The sequence below is a fragment of the Erpetoichthys calabaricus genome, chromosome 1, assembly GCF_900747795.2.
Source record: "Erpetoichthys calabaricus chromosome 1, fErpCal1.3, whole genome shotgun sequence".
NCBI classification, from domain to species: Eukaryota; Metazoa; Chordata; class Cladistia; order Polypteriformes; family Polypteridae; genus Erpetoichthys; species Erpetoichthys calabaricus.
In genome coordinates, this window is record NC_041394.2 from 118,202,228 (window position 1) to 118,218,893 (window position 16,666).

At 37.8% G+C, this 16,666-nt stretch overlaps 2 protein-coding genes across 3 annotated transcripts in view; both read right to left on the minus strand.

Annotated features, from left to right (window-relative positions):
• Positions 1-16,666, minus strand: part of LOC114654919 (aldo-keto reductase family 1 member B1-like) — a 227,614-nt gene that overhangs the window by 164,237 nt on the left and 46,711 nt on the right. The gene's annotated exons all lie outside the window — the stretch shown is intronic.
• LOC114654914 (aldo-keto reductase family 1 member B1-like) overlaps positions 1-16,666 on the minus strand; it is a 96,196-nt gene that overhangs the window by 64,596 nt on the left and 14,934 nt on the right. The window contains exons 9-10 of one of the 2 annotated variants that reach the window (XM_028805802.2): positions 10,663-10,745; positions 7,732-7,973 (exon numbers count right to left, since the gene is read on the minus strand). The exons of the other annotated variant lie outside the window; for it this stretch is intronic. Of the exons in view, the coding sequence (XP_028661635.1) occupies positions 7,931-7,973; positions 10,663-10,745 (126 nt within the window). The 3' untranslated portion in view covers positions 7,732-7,930. Of the gene's footprint in view, positions 1-7,731; positions 7,974-10,662; positions 10,746-16,666 lie in introns of those variants that run through there. 2 annotated transcript variants of the gene reach the window in all.

A 16,666-nucleotide genomic window follows, 5' to 3' on the forward strand; every position in this document is an offset into this window, starting at 1 on the left:
ATCAGTCAGTGAGTGAGTGAGTCAGTCAGTGAGGGCTTTGCCTTTTATTATTATAGATATATATATATATGTGTGTGTATGTATATAAATATATATATATGGTTTTGGCAGCCAAGCGCTTTTTTTTCCAACCTAGAAGACGTCTCTTGAGATCCGTTTAATCGCCTCGTTGATTGCATGTCTTCCAAGGTAGTTTCAATACCCATTTCCTGCACCAAGTCATCTCCCCTTTTATGAGTGACTGTGTTAGTGGCCGTACTTCATACAGGTCTTTGAACGCACTGAATACTTGTAACTGGTGTCGCCCATCGGCTACTTTCGACAGGGAATGGAAGCAATTGTCGAGTAACAAAAATTATTTGTAAGTGATTTCACATTGAAGAAATAGTAAAAACTTGATCACTTGGGTCAATACCTAAAGAAATACACACAGCAAATGCAATTGAGAATACACCAGAATCTGAATGATTTAATTGTTGCTGTGCGTCTTCATAAACTATGGGAGGTTTGTAAGGAAACAAAGCATGAAGGAAACGAAGCTGCTCTTCGGGGAGGTTGAATTTTTTATCAGCGTTTAAACCAGGGGTGTCAAACTCATTTTGGTTCAGGGGCCACATACAGCCTAATTAGATGTCAAGTGGGCCGGAGCAGTATTCATAACATAATTACCTATAAATAATAGTAAGTCCATGTTTTTTCCCTTTGTTTTCGTGCAAAGAAGTACAAGTACATTAGAAAATCTTCATATTTAATGAAATGTTTTACAAAACATATCAACATATCAAAACATATAAACAACCTCAGATTTCTTAAAACAAGTGTTTGCACAAATACAAACAAAACTTTAAGTCAGAGGTATTTGGAACTGAAAAATATAGTACTGCACCTTAAAATTTATGGCATTACATGAACAATAGGATTCCACCAAACCAAACTCTTTTGTAGTGAAGCTGTTAACTTACATTAAATTTAACATTTTTTAACTATTTCTACAGCAAGAATTCATTTTCACAGAACTGAATTCTTTAAGTGCAATCGGTGTCTGAAGCAATATTATAAAGGAGTTAGTCACATCTAGACTACTTTGTTTTTGTTCCTGAAACTTGGCATCTTTTGGTCTGCACAAGTGCATCAATATCAGGTGTCATGTCCTGACTAGTAGCCAATCTCAGAATGTCATCTAAGTGCTTGTTTGTGAGCCTTGAGCGCAATTTTGTTTTATTGATGTTCATTACTGAGAAAACTTGTTCACAAAGGTAGGTTGTCCCAAAAATGCACAAAATTTTTGCAGCCAGGGCTGTTAATTTGGGGTACCCTGGCAAGAGATATTGATAAAATGTGTCCAAGCCCACTGAGGCAAACTTGCCCTTCAAATCTGCATCACATTGCAAATCAATTATCTCTAGTTGGATGTCGACAGGGACATCAGAAGCTTTGACTGTGAAGGGTGAGCGAAAAACTGCAAATTCTTTCTCGAGTTCACCAAAGATCTGAAACCGTTTCTCAAACTCACACAGCAATCCTGCAATCTTGTTTTTATACCGTTTCATGTCAGCATTAATGCCTGCTGCACATACCTCTCTTAGGCAAGGGAAATGTGCAGGGTCACCACTTGACAGCTGTGTCTCCCACAAAGTCAGCTTCAACTTGAATGCACATATGCTGTCATAAAACTGTGTGACAACTTTTTTGCGGCCTTGCAACATTTTGTTCAGAATATTCAAGTGCTCTGTAATATCCACCAGAAATGCAAGGTCCTGCAGCCATTCCTGACATTGTAATTCCATCACTGGATTTCCTTTTTTCTCCATGAACTGTCCGATTTCCTCGCGTAGATCAAAGAAACGCCTCAGCACAGCACCTCTGCTTAACCACCTTACTTCAGTGTAGTATGGCAGGGTATTAGTAACGTGATTGTCACTGAGAAGGCAGTCAAACTGACGATGATTCAGGCCTCTGGCTCGGATGAAATTAACAGTTCGGACAACCACCTCCATGACGTGATCCATTTTTAACGACTTGCAACACAATGCCTCCTGGTGCAAAATACAGTGAAATGTCCAGAAACCATCTCCTCCATTAGCGGCTTGTACTTTCTCTCTGAATTTTGTCACAACACCTGCTTTTCTTCCGATCATTGATGGCGCGCCATCTGTAGCCAGGCTGACGGCGCGGGACCAGTCCACCCCGACTCTGTCCAGCGCGCCAACCACAGAGCCGAAAATGTCCTCAGCTGTTGTGGTGTCACTCATAGGCACCAACTCAAGGAACTCCTCAGTGACGGTCAATGTGTCATCAACTCCACGAATAAATATGGCCAGTTGAGCAACGTCTGTAATGTCAGTGCTCTCATCAATTGCAACAGAAAATGCAAGAAATGACTTGACCTTGTGTTTCAACTGCCTGTCTAAATCAGCCGATAGTTCCGATATCCTCTCTGCCATAGTGTTTCTCGTCAGACTAATGTTGGCAAATGCTTGTCGCTTCTCAGGACACACGAGTTCTGCAGCCTTCATCATGCATCTTTTAACGAACTCACCGTCGGAATACGGCTTTGATGCTAATGCTATTTCGTTAGCAATTACGTAGGTGGCTTTTACTGCTGCTTCACTGACCTCTCGGCTCCGAGTGAAAATTGACTGCTGTTTTCTCAGACCCACCAGCAATTCATTTATCTTCTCTCTCCTCAGTCGTCCTTGCAAGATGTCGTATTTTCCACCATGATGAGTCTCATAGTGGCGCCGAATATTATATTCCTTGAGCACCGACACTTGTTGATTACACACCAAGCACACAGGTTTCCCATTTATCTCTGTGAATAAATAGGAAGTGGTCCATTTCTCTTGGAAAACCCTACACTCGGTATCCACTTTTCTCCTTTTTGACAAAGACATTTTGGCTAATGAGGGTGTCAAGGTGAGTAGAAAATAATGTAGCCTACAGAGTGACAGAGTTGTTGCTTCTTTTACTCTAATTAAAACAGTGCACCCCTCCCCTTTGACTAACACAGTGCGCCCCTCTCATCTGACTAACACCCTAGCGGATGATTTAGGAATTGCATTTTATTATGAATTTCGAGTTCGTGTCTTTTATTAATTTTTTTACTTTCAAAATTCATCCAGTGGGCCGGATTGAACCCCCTAGTGGGCCGGTTTTGGCCCGCGGGCCGTACGTTTGACACCCCTGGTTTAAACTGTCATAGACATGAATTACAGCACCATCACAATAGGTACACACCCAGTGAGTCACTCTTTCAGTAGCTGCAGAAGGTAATATTTGAATATGTTTTGCATTTTGTGAAATGGGCATTAAAGGTATGTCAGGAGTCCACATTAGCAAAACCTCTTGAGGTTGGAAAATTGTATGCGCAGCTAAAATTTCGTTGAATTTGCTCATGTGATCGGTTGATAAATAATCATTTACCAACTCATTCATTGCAAAATCTGACAGTGGTAAGACCACTCCTTCCATAACACTAAACACAAACACTAAGTAGACAGTAACACTAAAAAACGGCAACACCGCCAGGAAGAACACTAAATGAGATAAAGTAAAAGTCTACTAAACTTCTTTATTTTAACTGCTTTATTATAGCAGGTGAAGGGACGCTGGCGCACGCTTGTTGCCGCTCCTCCCTGTTAACAACACTTTTTGCAAAATTCGCCTTAATTCTGCACTTTCTTACGCTTGTTTTATTTCATTTATTGTACGTATAGTTCGTGGATACAGCTGACTCGAATTGCATGGATTTGGCTTAATATTTACAGATTTTATGGACTCCACTTTACTGGGAACAGCTGAGTCTGTGGATCACGGGATGAGACCTACGAACATTTCTTTGTACCTGGCGATCTAGCACCTCGGGATGATCTGTCTCTGTGATTATATTCGCTATGCTGATCTAATAATAATAATAATAATAATTCATAATTCATTACATTTATATAGCACTTTTCTCAGTACTCAAAGCGCTATCCACACAGGGAGGAACTGGGAAGCGAACCCACAATCTTCCACAGTCTCCTTACTGCAAAGCAGCAGCACTACCACTGCGCCACCTGTGAGGACTGCTCCCGTTTCATCTTACAGTACTCTACGACCGGGAACTGATCTGATGTTCATACTAACCTGGCTTATGGCTCCGGGGCGATCACGCCTGAAATTACCAAGCGTTACTGTTTATGGCTGTGTATTGGAACATCCAAATCCTGCTTCCTCCTCCTGCTGTGCTTTCTGCTGGTTGCTTTCGCCGCTCACCTACGCTACCACACCCGCCTGTCCTACTGGCTCCGTTGTGCTGTGCTGCTTCTACACTGCTATCAGCTAAGTATCACTCACTATTTTAGCGCTTTGAGTACTGAGAAAAGCGCTATATAAATGTAATGAATTATTATTATTTATTATTAAACACTAAAGTACAAAAACAAAGTAGAAAGTAACACTAAACCGCAACACCGCCGGGAACACCGGCACACCGCGTCTACTAAACACTAAGAAACATTAAGTAGAAACACTAAAGGAAAAAATACTATTCAGTAAGTACCGCGTCTACTAAACAGTAACTCAGTAAAGGATAAAGGACTAAACACTAAGGGAAAAGAACGGCAACACCACGCCAGCTGCGGAGCTCAGCTCGGAGTGAAATGAATTGAATGAAATGAGGTGAATGGTAGGGGAGATGATCACGTGACTCCAACACCCGCCTTAACTCTCCGTCCCTCCACAAACACAGTCTTTCGGATCCCAACCCTCCTTATATATATATATATATAATGTATAGACAAAATACCCGCGCTTCGCAGCGGCGAAGTACTGCTTTAAAATTTTAAATAATAACCTGAGGGAAAATATACCAATAATTATTTGTTAAGGATCTCTTTGTATACCATGTTGTCAGTTCACCCCTTCGCTTGTAATATAACCAAGCTGTGCACTGAGCTTACTCTTGAGCATGCAACGTATAGTTGGCTATGTGAAAAGCAAATCAAGAACAGCAAGACTGCATTAGCTGCGGAGCGAAATGAAGTGAATGAAATGAGGTGAATGGGAGGGGAGATAATCACGTGATTCCAACATCCGCCTTAACTCTCCATCCCTCCACAAACACAGTCTCTCGGATCCCAACTCTCCTTTATATATATGGATAATTCTATTCACTTCACTAGACCCAAATCTACATAAATTGTCACATTCCATAACTGAAGTACATTCTCTCCATTTTGTAGAAATACAATTTGCACAGGTTGCACAATGTTTTGAGATATGATGTAAAGGAAGTGCTGAATGTTAAAGCAGCATTTCAAAGTTTGCTTATACTGAATGTACCTAAATATGCCTAATTTAAAACAAATTACCTTGAGTAGTTTTTGACCTGACAAATATTTACTCCCCCCACCCAAAGTCACCCCCCAACCCCCAAGTAGTTTTGGAAAAGTAAAATTTACTTGTTTTTAAATTTAACAATATATTTGAGTATTGGTTTGGGCTACTAAACCAACCAGTCTCTGTACAGTAAGCCTCTTAATACCAACACCACAGTTTATCTAAGCATTGTTTTTCACCATCCATATCATGTAGACTCTTTATATGTTTAGCCCAGGAAAAATGAGTCAATAGTGTTTAATTTTTTTTCAACAACAAAAATGTGCAATATGTAAGTACCAAAACATCAACATAATCAAAGTAGGAAATGTATGGCTAGTGTCCACTGCTGTAACGATGCAGATTTAGTACAAATGCTTCGTGTGATATGTTCTGAAACTCTCACCAACACACATAGGCATTGTTAGAGCAGATGTCAATAGATTTTTTTGGTAATACTTTTTCCATTGCTTTCCTATGATAGGGTATAATGTCAGAGCCTTACCCACACAATTGGCATGCCCATTGTGTTGTTATAGCATACTGTAGGGGATGGCTTAGTGAAAAGTGTAAATACTCCAGATAAATCATGATCAATAGACATCTTTAGTCTGGGGTTACCTGTAAATGGGCAGCAAGACAGTGCAGTATTATTCAGTGATGCCGACACCAAACATGAACATCACTGAAACTTGGGGGGTCAGAATCTACCGAACAGGTATCATCAGTTTTACAAAATGTGTAAACATTTGATGACCAATTTACATCATAACTCAATTTTAGCAATGGTTGTTTACAGTATTCCAAAACTGCCTTTAAATCATTTCATTTGCCATTGATCTTTTGGTCGAAGGTTCTGTCCTACTCATAAGTTACCATAAAGAGGCAGAACGCATAGATAAACTGTATTCATGATTTTTGGCAACATCATTTCATCCACTCAATGGCAGGAGAATAGTGTCCACGGAGTTATTTAGGATTAACACTTATGTAATGGTCCACTTATCACCCTGAATCAGACTTTGTTAACACTATATTTATAAAAAAATTCAACCCTTATTCAGCCCTAGGGTTAACACCAAGGAAGTAACAAGCTGGGTAAGTATGCTGAAGATACCAGGTACTAGATGGATTGGCAGATAATTTAGGATTTACGGAGGCATTACAGAGGGACTTAGACAGCATACAGGCTTGGGTAGAAGAAATGTAATGTAAATAAATAAAAATATTACAACTAGGAAATAATGCTTGGTTTGAACACACGAGAGGTCTGAAAACCAAAAGTAGACATTATGAGAAGGTTTTAGGAGTCATAGTAAACATGTCAATATCAACAGGCAGACAGTGTTCAGAAGCCTAACAGAATGTTAAGTTATATAGCACGATGTGTAAAGTACAAGTCCAGCAAGACATACATGAAGGGGAAGACATGAAGGGTTTAAAAAAGAAGGGAATTAGTGTACAGTGGATCAAGACATTTTAAAATGAGTTCATCAAGAACACGGGCACTATTGGAAGCCAAAGGGTAAATTTTGCAAACAGTAGGAAGCATTTCTTCACAGAACCATAAACACATGGAATAAGTGACAAAGTAGTGTGGTAGACCGGAGGACTTTCAAAAAAAAAAAAAAAAAATTGATGAAAATTTGGAAGAATTATGTAAATAGGACTGGAAAACCTTGTTGGGCTGAACGGCCTGTTCTCATCTAGCTTGCTCTAATGTTCCTACCTTTTTTTTTTTATTTAAATAAAAACTTCCAGCACGATAATATGCCAGGTTTAAGAACATCTAAAGCTGGGAACATGAAAAGTGCATCAAAGTGCACTAAAGCAGTCCAAGTGCATGACAATCAGTGATCTACATTTAATAAACCCAATATGATCACACAAAATGAGGCAAAATTCTCGGTTCAACAGAGAAGGACCTTGACCATGCATGTCAAGTATTAATGGAAAGTGGTCTTTAGCATTCACAAGGGTTTGTTAGCAAAGAATGATTCAAAAGAAGGAACCACTAGCTAAACTCGGTGTTGTAAATTGATCAAAAGATATTCATGGTGATAATCACTTTAAAAAAAAACAAAAAAAAAAACTCTGCGCTTGTAGTTTTTCCACTGTGGAAGATTAACACACTGAAAGGCCACATGCTCACATGGACATACTGGAACTGCCAACAGTCAAACATTCATCTGATATGAGGAAAAGCAGAACATACTTGACAAAATAAAGATATGGCAATTTGCATTAGGAATCCAGATAGTTCAAAACATGGCTGTTGGTGTCCTTTTACACTAGTGGTTTACGCTTAAACAATCCTTTTGCCGAGATTGAATAAATACACTTTAAACTCTGGATAAAAGGCACTACCAACACTCTTTAAACAGCTTTATTCAAAGCTTATATTCACAAAAGCTCACTGGTCAACTGAACAAGGAAAAGAGGAAAATAAACTACTTCCAGACAAAAGGAACAGCTTGATCTGTGCAATAAGGAGAATACCAGATGGTATTCTACCCCTGTTTTGGGTTGGAGTGTGCAACAACATCTTCCAATCACATGTTCAGTCCCCTCAATATTCTTCATTAAAAGGATAATCCTTGTGTTCCACACCCCTGAAGGGAAAAAAAAAAAAAAAAACTTTTATTCAGGTAGATCAAAGCTTGAAGCTCAGATTACAATTGTATGAAAGAATAAGTGACCAACAGTATTAGTAATAGTAACATTGAAGGTATGCAATTTGTGCTTTCAAACTTTAAGGTAGTACTAGGGTGTTGTACCGTGTTAGCCATTATGAATGTAGAGAAAAGCCAAGCAAAATGACACCTTTTATTGGCTAACTAGAAAGATTATAATATGCAAGCTTTCGAGGCAACTCAGGCCCTTTCTTCAGGCAAGATGTAATCATGTAAACAAGATGTAAACTTTAAGGTGTTATTTAGGAAGACATTGGTGCAATATTCTTGTGGCAATGCATAAGCTTCAGTTTACTTGGGAGGTGAAAGAGCAATAACAGAAAAGCTGTGCAGAATGTGGACCCCTTTAATACTGTAAAAGTTAATCATTGTTCTTGACAGTCCTTTTACACCACCATATTATGACTTTACAAATCAGTTAAAGCTGCATACAGTTGCAAATGGAGTTCTAGCAATAGTTCACAGTAAATTACACAGCACAATTGTAGGATTACAGTATGTGGCATCCTCTACCAGAGTTATCCATTATGCAGGGAACTTAATGTCCAACCAAAAAGAATACCATCTAATAAATGGTATTTGGTTAGAGAGTGAGCTTTAAATGTTACTGCTGGATATAGAACTGTATTCAAGTTAATGAATCATTGCACTTAAGGCCTCACCAAGTGTGGCACAAACATACATAAAGCTTGAGGCCAACCTTGTTAAGTTCCACCAGAAGGTATCACAAAGGTGCATACCTAAACAAGATCTTAGTCACCACAAAAAAAAAACAAACATTTGCCTTTAAATACCTTACTATTTCAATTAATTTTACAGTAAATACATGCATTTCAAAATCTGATTACAGGTTTAAAAAAAAAGCACACATCATTTACACAGTACACAAAGCTGGACTTTTCAGAGCCAAAAAATTAAAAATTGCAAGGCTATAGATTTGTTCAATTAAATACTGCAAGATTATTGTCCATGTTAGACTATGAACAGGAACCAAACACTTTACATAAATGCGCCTTTGGACAAAAGTAAATATAGACAAAAGTCAAAATTATACAAGAAAAAAAAAAAAAAACACACAAAAACAAACATACAAAATTATAAGCATTAAGGGTAAAGACTGGCTGTTCTTCTCTGAAATTACTATTACATAGCAATTAACTTACAAGCCTATCTAAACCAGTTGCTTTTTGCTGTACAGTACAAACCTATGAAGCCCTATTTCACAGATTTAAGATCCACAGAGTGGGCGTCTCAAACTGGGATTAAAGTCTATGTAGAGACAAGCAGATACTTGTAAACAAAATGTAAGGCCAATGACTGTTGTACTATACAGGAACCAGCTTTCCATGACTCAATGACTCAAACTTGACAATATTAAAAATGTCTTAAGTTTAGATGCAACAAATTTAAATTTTCCTTAAAATTCAGGTTATAAAGCAGCCACTTCTGGGGAAGAACACAAATCTGCTTCACAAAAGGTAGATGACATATTAACCAAAAACTTAAAAATACAGATGTAACATGCAGTGGACAGTATTTAAATAAGAAAGCCTGAAAACATGAAGTAGAGTATTTGTGGATCAATAAGAGTATTAAAAGAAAATACCACACAAACTACCAATATTACTATTTCGCAGATAGTCTATTCTTTATCCCACAAATGGCTGGTGTCTAAGTCGGCACAAACACAGGAAAAAAAACCTTTTGAGTTGCACAGATTCCATCATTGCAGCCTTTAGTTAAGAAGCATCCCATCTGGCAAAAAGGCAGCAACTCAGGTTTGTGCTTTCTACAGCAAAATGGATACTCTGTTCTTAAACTGATAACTACATTACATTACATTGAGTAAAGCTTATTACAAATGCTTAGCCTTGCAGTTAATTTCTGAAATTTAAAGCATATTGAATGCATGTTGGGTCATCGTCACCACATTACCTTAGTATTTACCTATTTTAATATCTTTGCTAGGTTTCCACCAAAATACTGTTTGGAAGTTGGAAAGGAAACAAAATATGCAGCTTAAAGAAATTCCTTTAGTGGTTTGCAGAAAAAAAAAAAAAAAAAAAAAAGTGTCCCATTTAAGAAACATGTCTCTCTTTAATAAATGAAAATTCATGCATCTGCATGTGGCACATCACTAATAAAAAGACTGCTATGTTTAAAGCAACAAACTGAATAGTAAATTTTACTAAACATGCCTGCATCGTTTATTACAAATAACAAAAATATTCCTCATGTGGCTTTACCAATCAGTGTGTTTAGGTTCCTGGACCAATGTCTTAACATCTATTAACCACCCACCTTCACCCCTCCAACCTAAATGACAGTGTATCTGTTTAGAGCTCAGATCCACGCTATTTAGTCTACATCACTTAAAAATGTATAAAATTCATATTTAGACCTTTTGGAAGCTGTATTACACTACAGCTTGTTCAATCTGAATTTTATTGTAAACTCTAACCTTTCATGAACATTTTGAAGACAAATCAGATCTGTCTTAACATCTGAAAGACTAGGATGTGCAGCGCCTGTAACTAATGCACATATAAATACAGGTATCTGTTGGCCCAGAACTATATTTTTCCTCTGTTTTTTCTGATCGACTTACCAATTCATTGGACATACTCTCCAGTTTCTGTTAAAACTCAGAATTTTCTCCATTTCCTCCTGGCTTAGTTCAAAGTCAAAAACCTGTGGGAAGCCAACCACAGATTATTAATACTAGATCCATGTAGAACAGAGTCGTGCAACAGGTAGGGTTACTTTCTGATGAACACCTGTGTGTTATATACAATCTCATTATGTGCAGAAAGGGTCAAAAAGGAGTTTATGGCATACAGTTTCTACACTTTCAGATGGATTGATAGTTTGTGTGTTCCATGCATTGTAGATTGATGCTATCCAAAGTGGGTACTTACCTGTATGCCATAAAGTTAAGCTGTAAAATGCTTGTTAAATATGTGTCCTTTCATAATGTTGCAGCAAGCTTACATTTAATACTTGAAAAATTATAGTACTGAATTTAGATGGATACCAGTTATAAAAGGGTATACTGTATCAATGGTAATAAGCACCAGACCAAGCATTCATGCTCTTATAAATAATTATGCTAATGTGGTTGTATAAAGAAATTTCAATTAAAAAAAAAAAAAAAAAAAAATCAGCTCATTAACCTATGAAAGGAGTATAATCTCTCATTAAGTGATCTATTTTTAAAAACCCCAAAGATTGCATTGTAAGACTATGAACAAAGAAACCAGGCTTTTATAAAACCCTTGCCACACCTTAACTGAAGTAAATGCCTACATTTGACAAGGGAAAAAAAAAAAAGTCATTAACAATGCTTTACAAATCATTTACACGTCTGTTTTACAGTTCTGAACACTAAGGTGCAGCTGTTTAATAACCCGTTACTTGCAAACTGATAATGCTTCTTTACTGAATTCTTAAGCTTTCATAACCCCTGATCTTTGCTCACTTTAAAGACTGCTCTGACTGCTGTTCATTATGTTCCCTTTGAAGCCTTTAAAGTGACTCCTTTTAAAAACCCCAGATAACTGGACAAAGTTCCTGTTGGATGCAAGACCATTTAACACCTTTCAAAATATGCATAAACGATTAGATGACATCTTACTGTGTGAGAGGTTCAAATGCTTAGACCATCTTTACAGAAAAATGAATTCCTGAAAGGGACTATTTTCTTCAAAAACTATTTCTACTAAAATTGCATCAACATTCACAGGTTATGAAAAACCTGACACTTTATAGGCATATTCAAAAATTTGTATTCTTGGTTTTTGTACTTTACATTTATGTATTTGTATAAAATGCAAAAACATCTAGGAGTGCATTCATGTCTGGCTCTGTCCACATGAAACAGCTACACTCCTAGTACATCGATTTAAATTACAATTATTCAAATAGTTTCCACAAAAGTTCAATTTTTGTTCAGATCTAGCAGTGCATGATGTACACATTTTTCAAATTTCAAAAAACATTTTAAAAGAATGGATTTAGAAACTTTACCTTGGGTAAAAAATTCATGCATTGTTCCACATGTCCCAAAATAAAAATGTCAATGCCTGTTAATTATGTCCTTGAAATTTCACAATTATGGTGCTCCATATTGTACTCTTGTTTTGTAAAGTGAAGAAAGGTTCTGGAAATCAGCTGGGTGAAACAACCTACATTAATCCAATGTGCCTAGACCGAGGTTATTTTTGTGACTGACAGTTAAGGATGGGGTTGGTAAATTCAAGTTAACCAAATGTAGACTCCTTGCTTCAAAAATAAAACTTGGGTGACCTTTTCATATTAAGCAGATTTTTCGAATGCACACAGTAAGGGCTTTTACTAAACTTAAAAATTTCTTTGTACTAGTAATAGCCAATTTCTTGGGAACTGAAAGGATTTACCTTATATTCTCCAATGACTGCACTTTGCTATATTTTCAGTCTCCGCTAAATCAGGTAAAAGAAACTGTCCAACACTCTGACAGGAAGCTTCTCACTGCTGCTTTACATGTTGGGGATCTTGTGAACTGTTCTAATGCAGGAGAAGGGAGTTCCCTGTACTTTGCTTTTTTATTTCAGAACCGGACTATGGGTCCACCCCAGTCAACAACTACTTCTCTGCCAGACAGCTGACAAATCTATAATCGGACTTAATTTTTTAGACTGCTGCCCCAATCATATACATTTATTTATATAGTATCTTTCCCATGCTCAAGTGAGTTTAGAGTCTCAAGCAACAACAACACGGAACATGCAACATTGTTTTAGTGTTCTATGCAGAAAATATTTGCATCCAGATAAACACGGGAAATACAAAGCATTAAGTGGAATAAAAGACAACAAACAAGAGTAAAATACTAAATTCAATACTGGGAGAAAAACCTAAACAATTTGTGATATAAAACACAATTATCCGGATCATTTGGACAGAGAGGTAAACTGGAAGAATGGGCAGAATGTTAGGTTAAGTTAAAAGCCTCCCTGAACCAAGGAGAATGGAGTCAGCCGATCCAATTAATTTCAGGAGGTCATTCCAAAGTCTGGGCGCTATACAGCTGAAGGCCCGGTCACCCATAGAGTACAGGTTAGTGTGGAATCAGTGGACCTTAGTGGGTGAGTAGGAGCACGGTGATGGAGAAGGTCACGGATGTAGTCCAGTGCGTGGCCATTTAAAGCTTTAGGTTATTAATAGAATTTTACATTCAATCCTGTAATACCCAGGGAGCCAATGAAGGCAAAGCAGGATGGGTATTATGTACTCGCTGTTGCTGGTTCATGTAAGGACACTTACAGCAGAGTTTTGAATCAACTGGAGATCAGTTTATTAGGAGTTAAATAATTGGAGAGTTGGGAAGCTACAACACACTCAAGGACTTTAGACAGAAAAAGTAAGCGAGAAATGGGCAGAAAATTGTGAAGATTGTCAGACTTAACACTGGGTTTAAAGAAGCAATTCTAAAAGTGGTTTGCGAAAAGCCAATGTCAAGAGATGTATTTATAGTCGTAACAGTCGGGATTACAGCATGATGGCAGGATTTTAAAAAAGTGGGGAGGATGGGGTCCAGTCAAAAGCAGGTCATTTAAAAAAAAGAAAAGTACATGCAACTTGTGAAAATTTAGAAAAGGAGCTGGATGGAATGGGAAGACAGGGAAATATACATGGAAGATGGATATGTTAGTGGAACTCTTTACATTTTTAACTTTATTCCTCCATTTTTTTTTTTCCTGTACTATTTTACAGGTTTCAGCAGGAGGTATCTGGGCCAAATGCATGCTGGAATAGTTTGAACTACGTCAAAAAAACCTTTAGGTTATCATGCCCAGTTTCTATTATTCCTCCATAATGTGTATTCTTGGCTGCAGTTAGTGTATCTCTGTAAACACTTTGAGCTGTACCATGGGGCTGAATGCTTATAGGAAATCTCCTTTTAAAGGGAGCGGTTTTATTTAGTGCGGAATAAAGGGGTGAGTTATAGTAGTGGACAAGATCATCTAGTGAGGATGAAATGGGGAAAGACTGTGGTATAGCACCTTACAGCTACACCAAAGTAGAAGCAGTTAAGGACAGCCTAACTATTTATAACCAGCTTATTCTTCTGTAAATAGTTAAAATGGTAAACTTACTGGCGTATTTTGTTTTGTTTTTTTTAAATTGCAGCACACAAGTTAGAGCATGACATGCATTGGAAGAGTCAACAGCATGGAAGTAGTGCTGCAGGGTATCATGGGAGTGCATGCAAAAGTAAACATTATAGCACTTTATGGGCAGGTCAATGAGACATTGACACAGCTACCACGAGACATAAAACAGGATAGGGTGATACCCTAGCCTGTCACTCATGACTGGCAGCCAAAAAAGCCTACAACCATGTAAAAGGGGTGGAGTGAACGCTAGAGAGTGGTCTGCCTTTGGGCCGAATCGGTATTGTAGCATTTAGATGGTGGTAATACTGGTAAACAAGACGCACAGGGTGAACCTCTGATTGCCTATGAAGTGGAGGGTGACAACAAAGAAAGAAAGAAGCTGGAGAGTTTGTGTTGGCAAAATCTGCAAGGAACTGTAAATAGTTTTTTTTTTGTGTTTACATTTGTAGTGGACCAAAGAAACCTTTTGTTTTTGCGTCTTTCTACTTGCAGATTTCTGAGAACAGAACGTGTATATATTGTATATAGCTTCACAGTTTTACTACCTCGAGTATCTATTGTATTTTTATTTTGTCATCAGAGTGGTTGTGGACACAAATTTGGTTTGTTTTTTGCACGGTACCCAGTTTAAATATTTATGGTTTTGCACCTGAACAAGAATGTTCTGTAATAAAGGACATTTTTTGTATTTTGAAGAGTGTTGCCTTTATCTCACAATCCTCTGGTTTCGAACCTGACATGAACTACATGACCCCAATGTCATGCCAAGGGTTCAAGGGCATGTGGTTCCACAAAGGCAAGGATCAGAAATGGATCCAGCAAGGATAGAGGGACAGATCTTAAGGTTTCTGAAAGAAAGTGGACGTTTACAGGTAAGAGGAGGGAAGGGTAATGAGACTGTGTACTGCTTGATGGTGAGAGCGGCCCAAATCACAGCTAGAAAACTGTTGCAGATCAGGTCTAATATATAACCACCAGAGTAGGTAGGAAAATCAATATGTTGCACCAAGTCAAAACAGTCCAGCAAGGACAGGAATTACATTTCTTAGTTAACATTAGGAATGTCAATATGGATGTTGAAAAAAAATCGCCAAGAATGACGACTGTCTGGGAAAGGAAACTTAAGAGTTAAATAATTCAGTCAGATCAGATAAGACACATTGTATTTTGGGGGACTGCGGAGAACAAGACCAGATATTTCTTTATTATTGTAGTTAAAGAGCCCCACACTCTAAAGACAATGGACAGTCAATTGGGTTTCTAACAATTACTGTGACCCCCTCTGCCTTGCTTGAGCTGCGACTCCCTCTGAAATAAATGTATCCAGATGGTGTCACCTCTGTAAGGGATGTCAATTAATTTGGTGTTTGACAAGTTTCTGTTAATCACACCTTTATCAGGGTTGGAGTCAAATGAATTCTGATAGCACCAGTGTTTTGCCATTTGTGATAAACAATACAATATTAACCAATGAGGGTTTATTGTGCACAGATCCACAAACAAGGTGCATTTTAGCATAGTGAAAATCTGGTACATTGTTATTTCTTTCCTGACAACTGGGGGGGGGGGGGGTGCTTCCATTCACAGCCTGGCGGTGGCAGCAATGCAAACATTTCAGGTGCCGTAATACCAATGTCTTTGTTCACAGCAAATGATCAAACTGGAATGTCCTAACTGTTTAATATGTTGGAGATTATGACTAGAGTATTTCAGCATAGTAGAAAGCCAATACTTCTGACAGTAGTAGAGTCTACTTAAAGCAGTGCAGCACAGCAAAGAAGGGGAGACAGGCAGGGTGGGGTGGCCCAAATAAGCAGGGATAGAAATTAGTAGAAGTATAGACTAATACCAAAGGAGGATCGATTCATTAAAAAAAAAAAAAAAAATAAATAAATAAATAAATAAAATAATAAATATACATATAATCATGGGAAGTGCAGGTGTGCCTTAGTGCTGCAAGCCTGGTGGGCATGACCATTAATTAATACATGTCTACAGTTGAGGCACATATAGAAGGCATTGACAGTGATCCAGTGTATCCATTTTAATTAATGAGACAGAACATTCCCCGTTTCTAGCTCTCCAAGAAAATGTTCACAAATCAGGCATCAGGGAGGAGTGAACAATCAAAAGAGTTTCATCCAGTGAGCCACAAAAAGATTCAAATCAGTTGTCCCCGAGCCTGTGGACTCCGGCAAAGCAAAGTCCATTAAAGAGAAAAAAAAAAAAATCCAAAATCAATGCAAAAAGTAATCAATCGCATCCATGAACTATACAGTAAGAGAAAGAAGTGCAAGATTCAATATGAATTTTAATGAAAATTGTTGTTAACAGGGAGGATCAGCAGCAACATGTGTGCACTAGGATTTCCTCCACCATTATAATAAAACTGTACTGTAGAGTGAATTTCATTGAAAGATCTGTACTAAAGCTGGTTTGTTAGTATGCATTTGC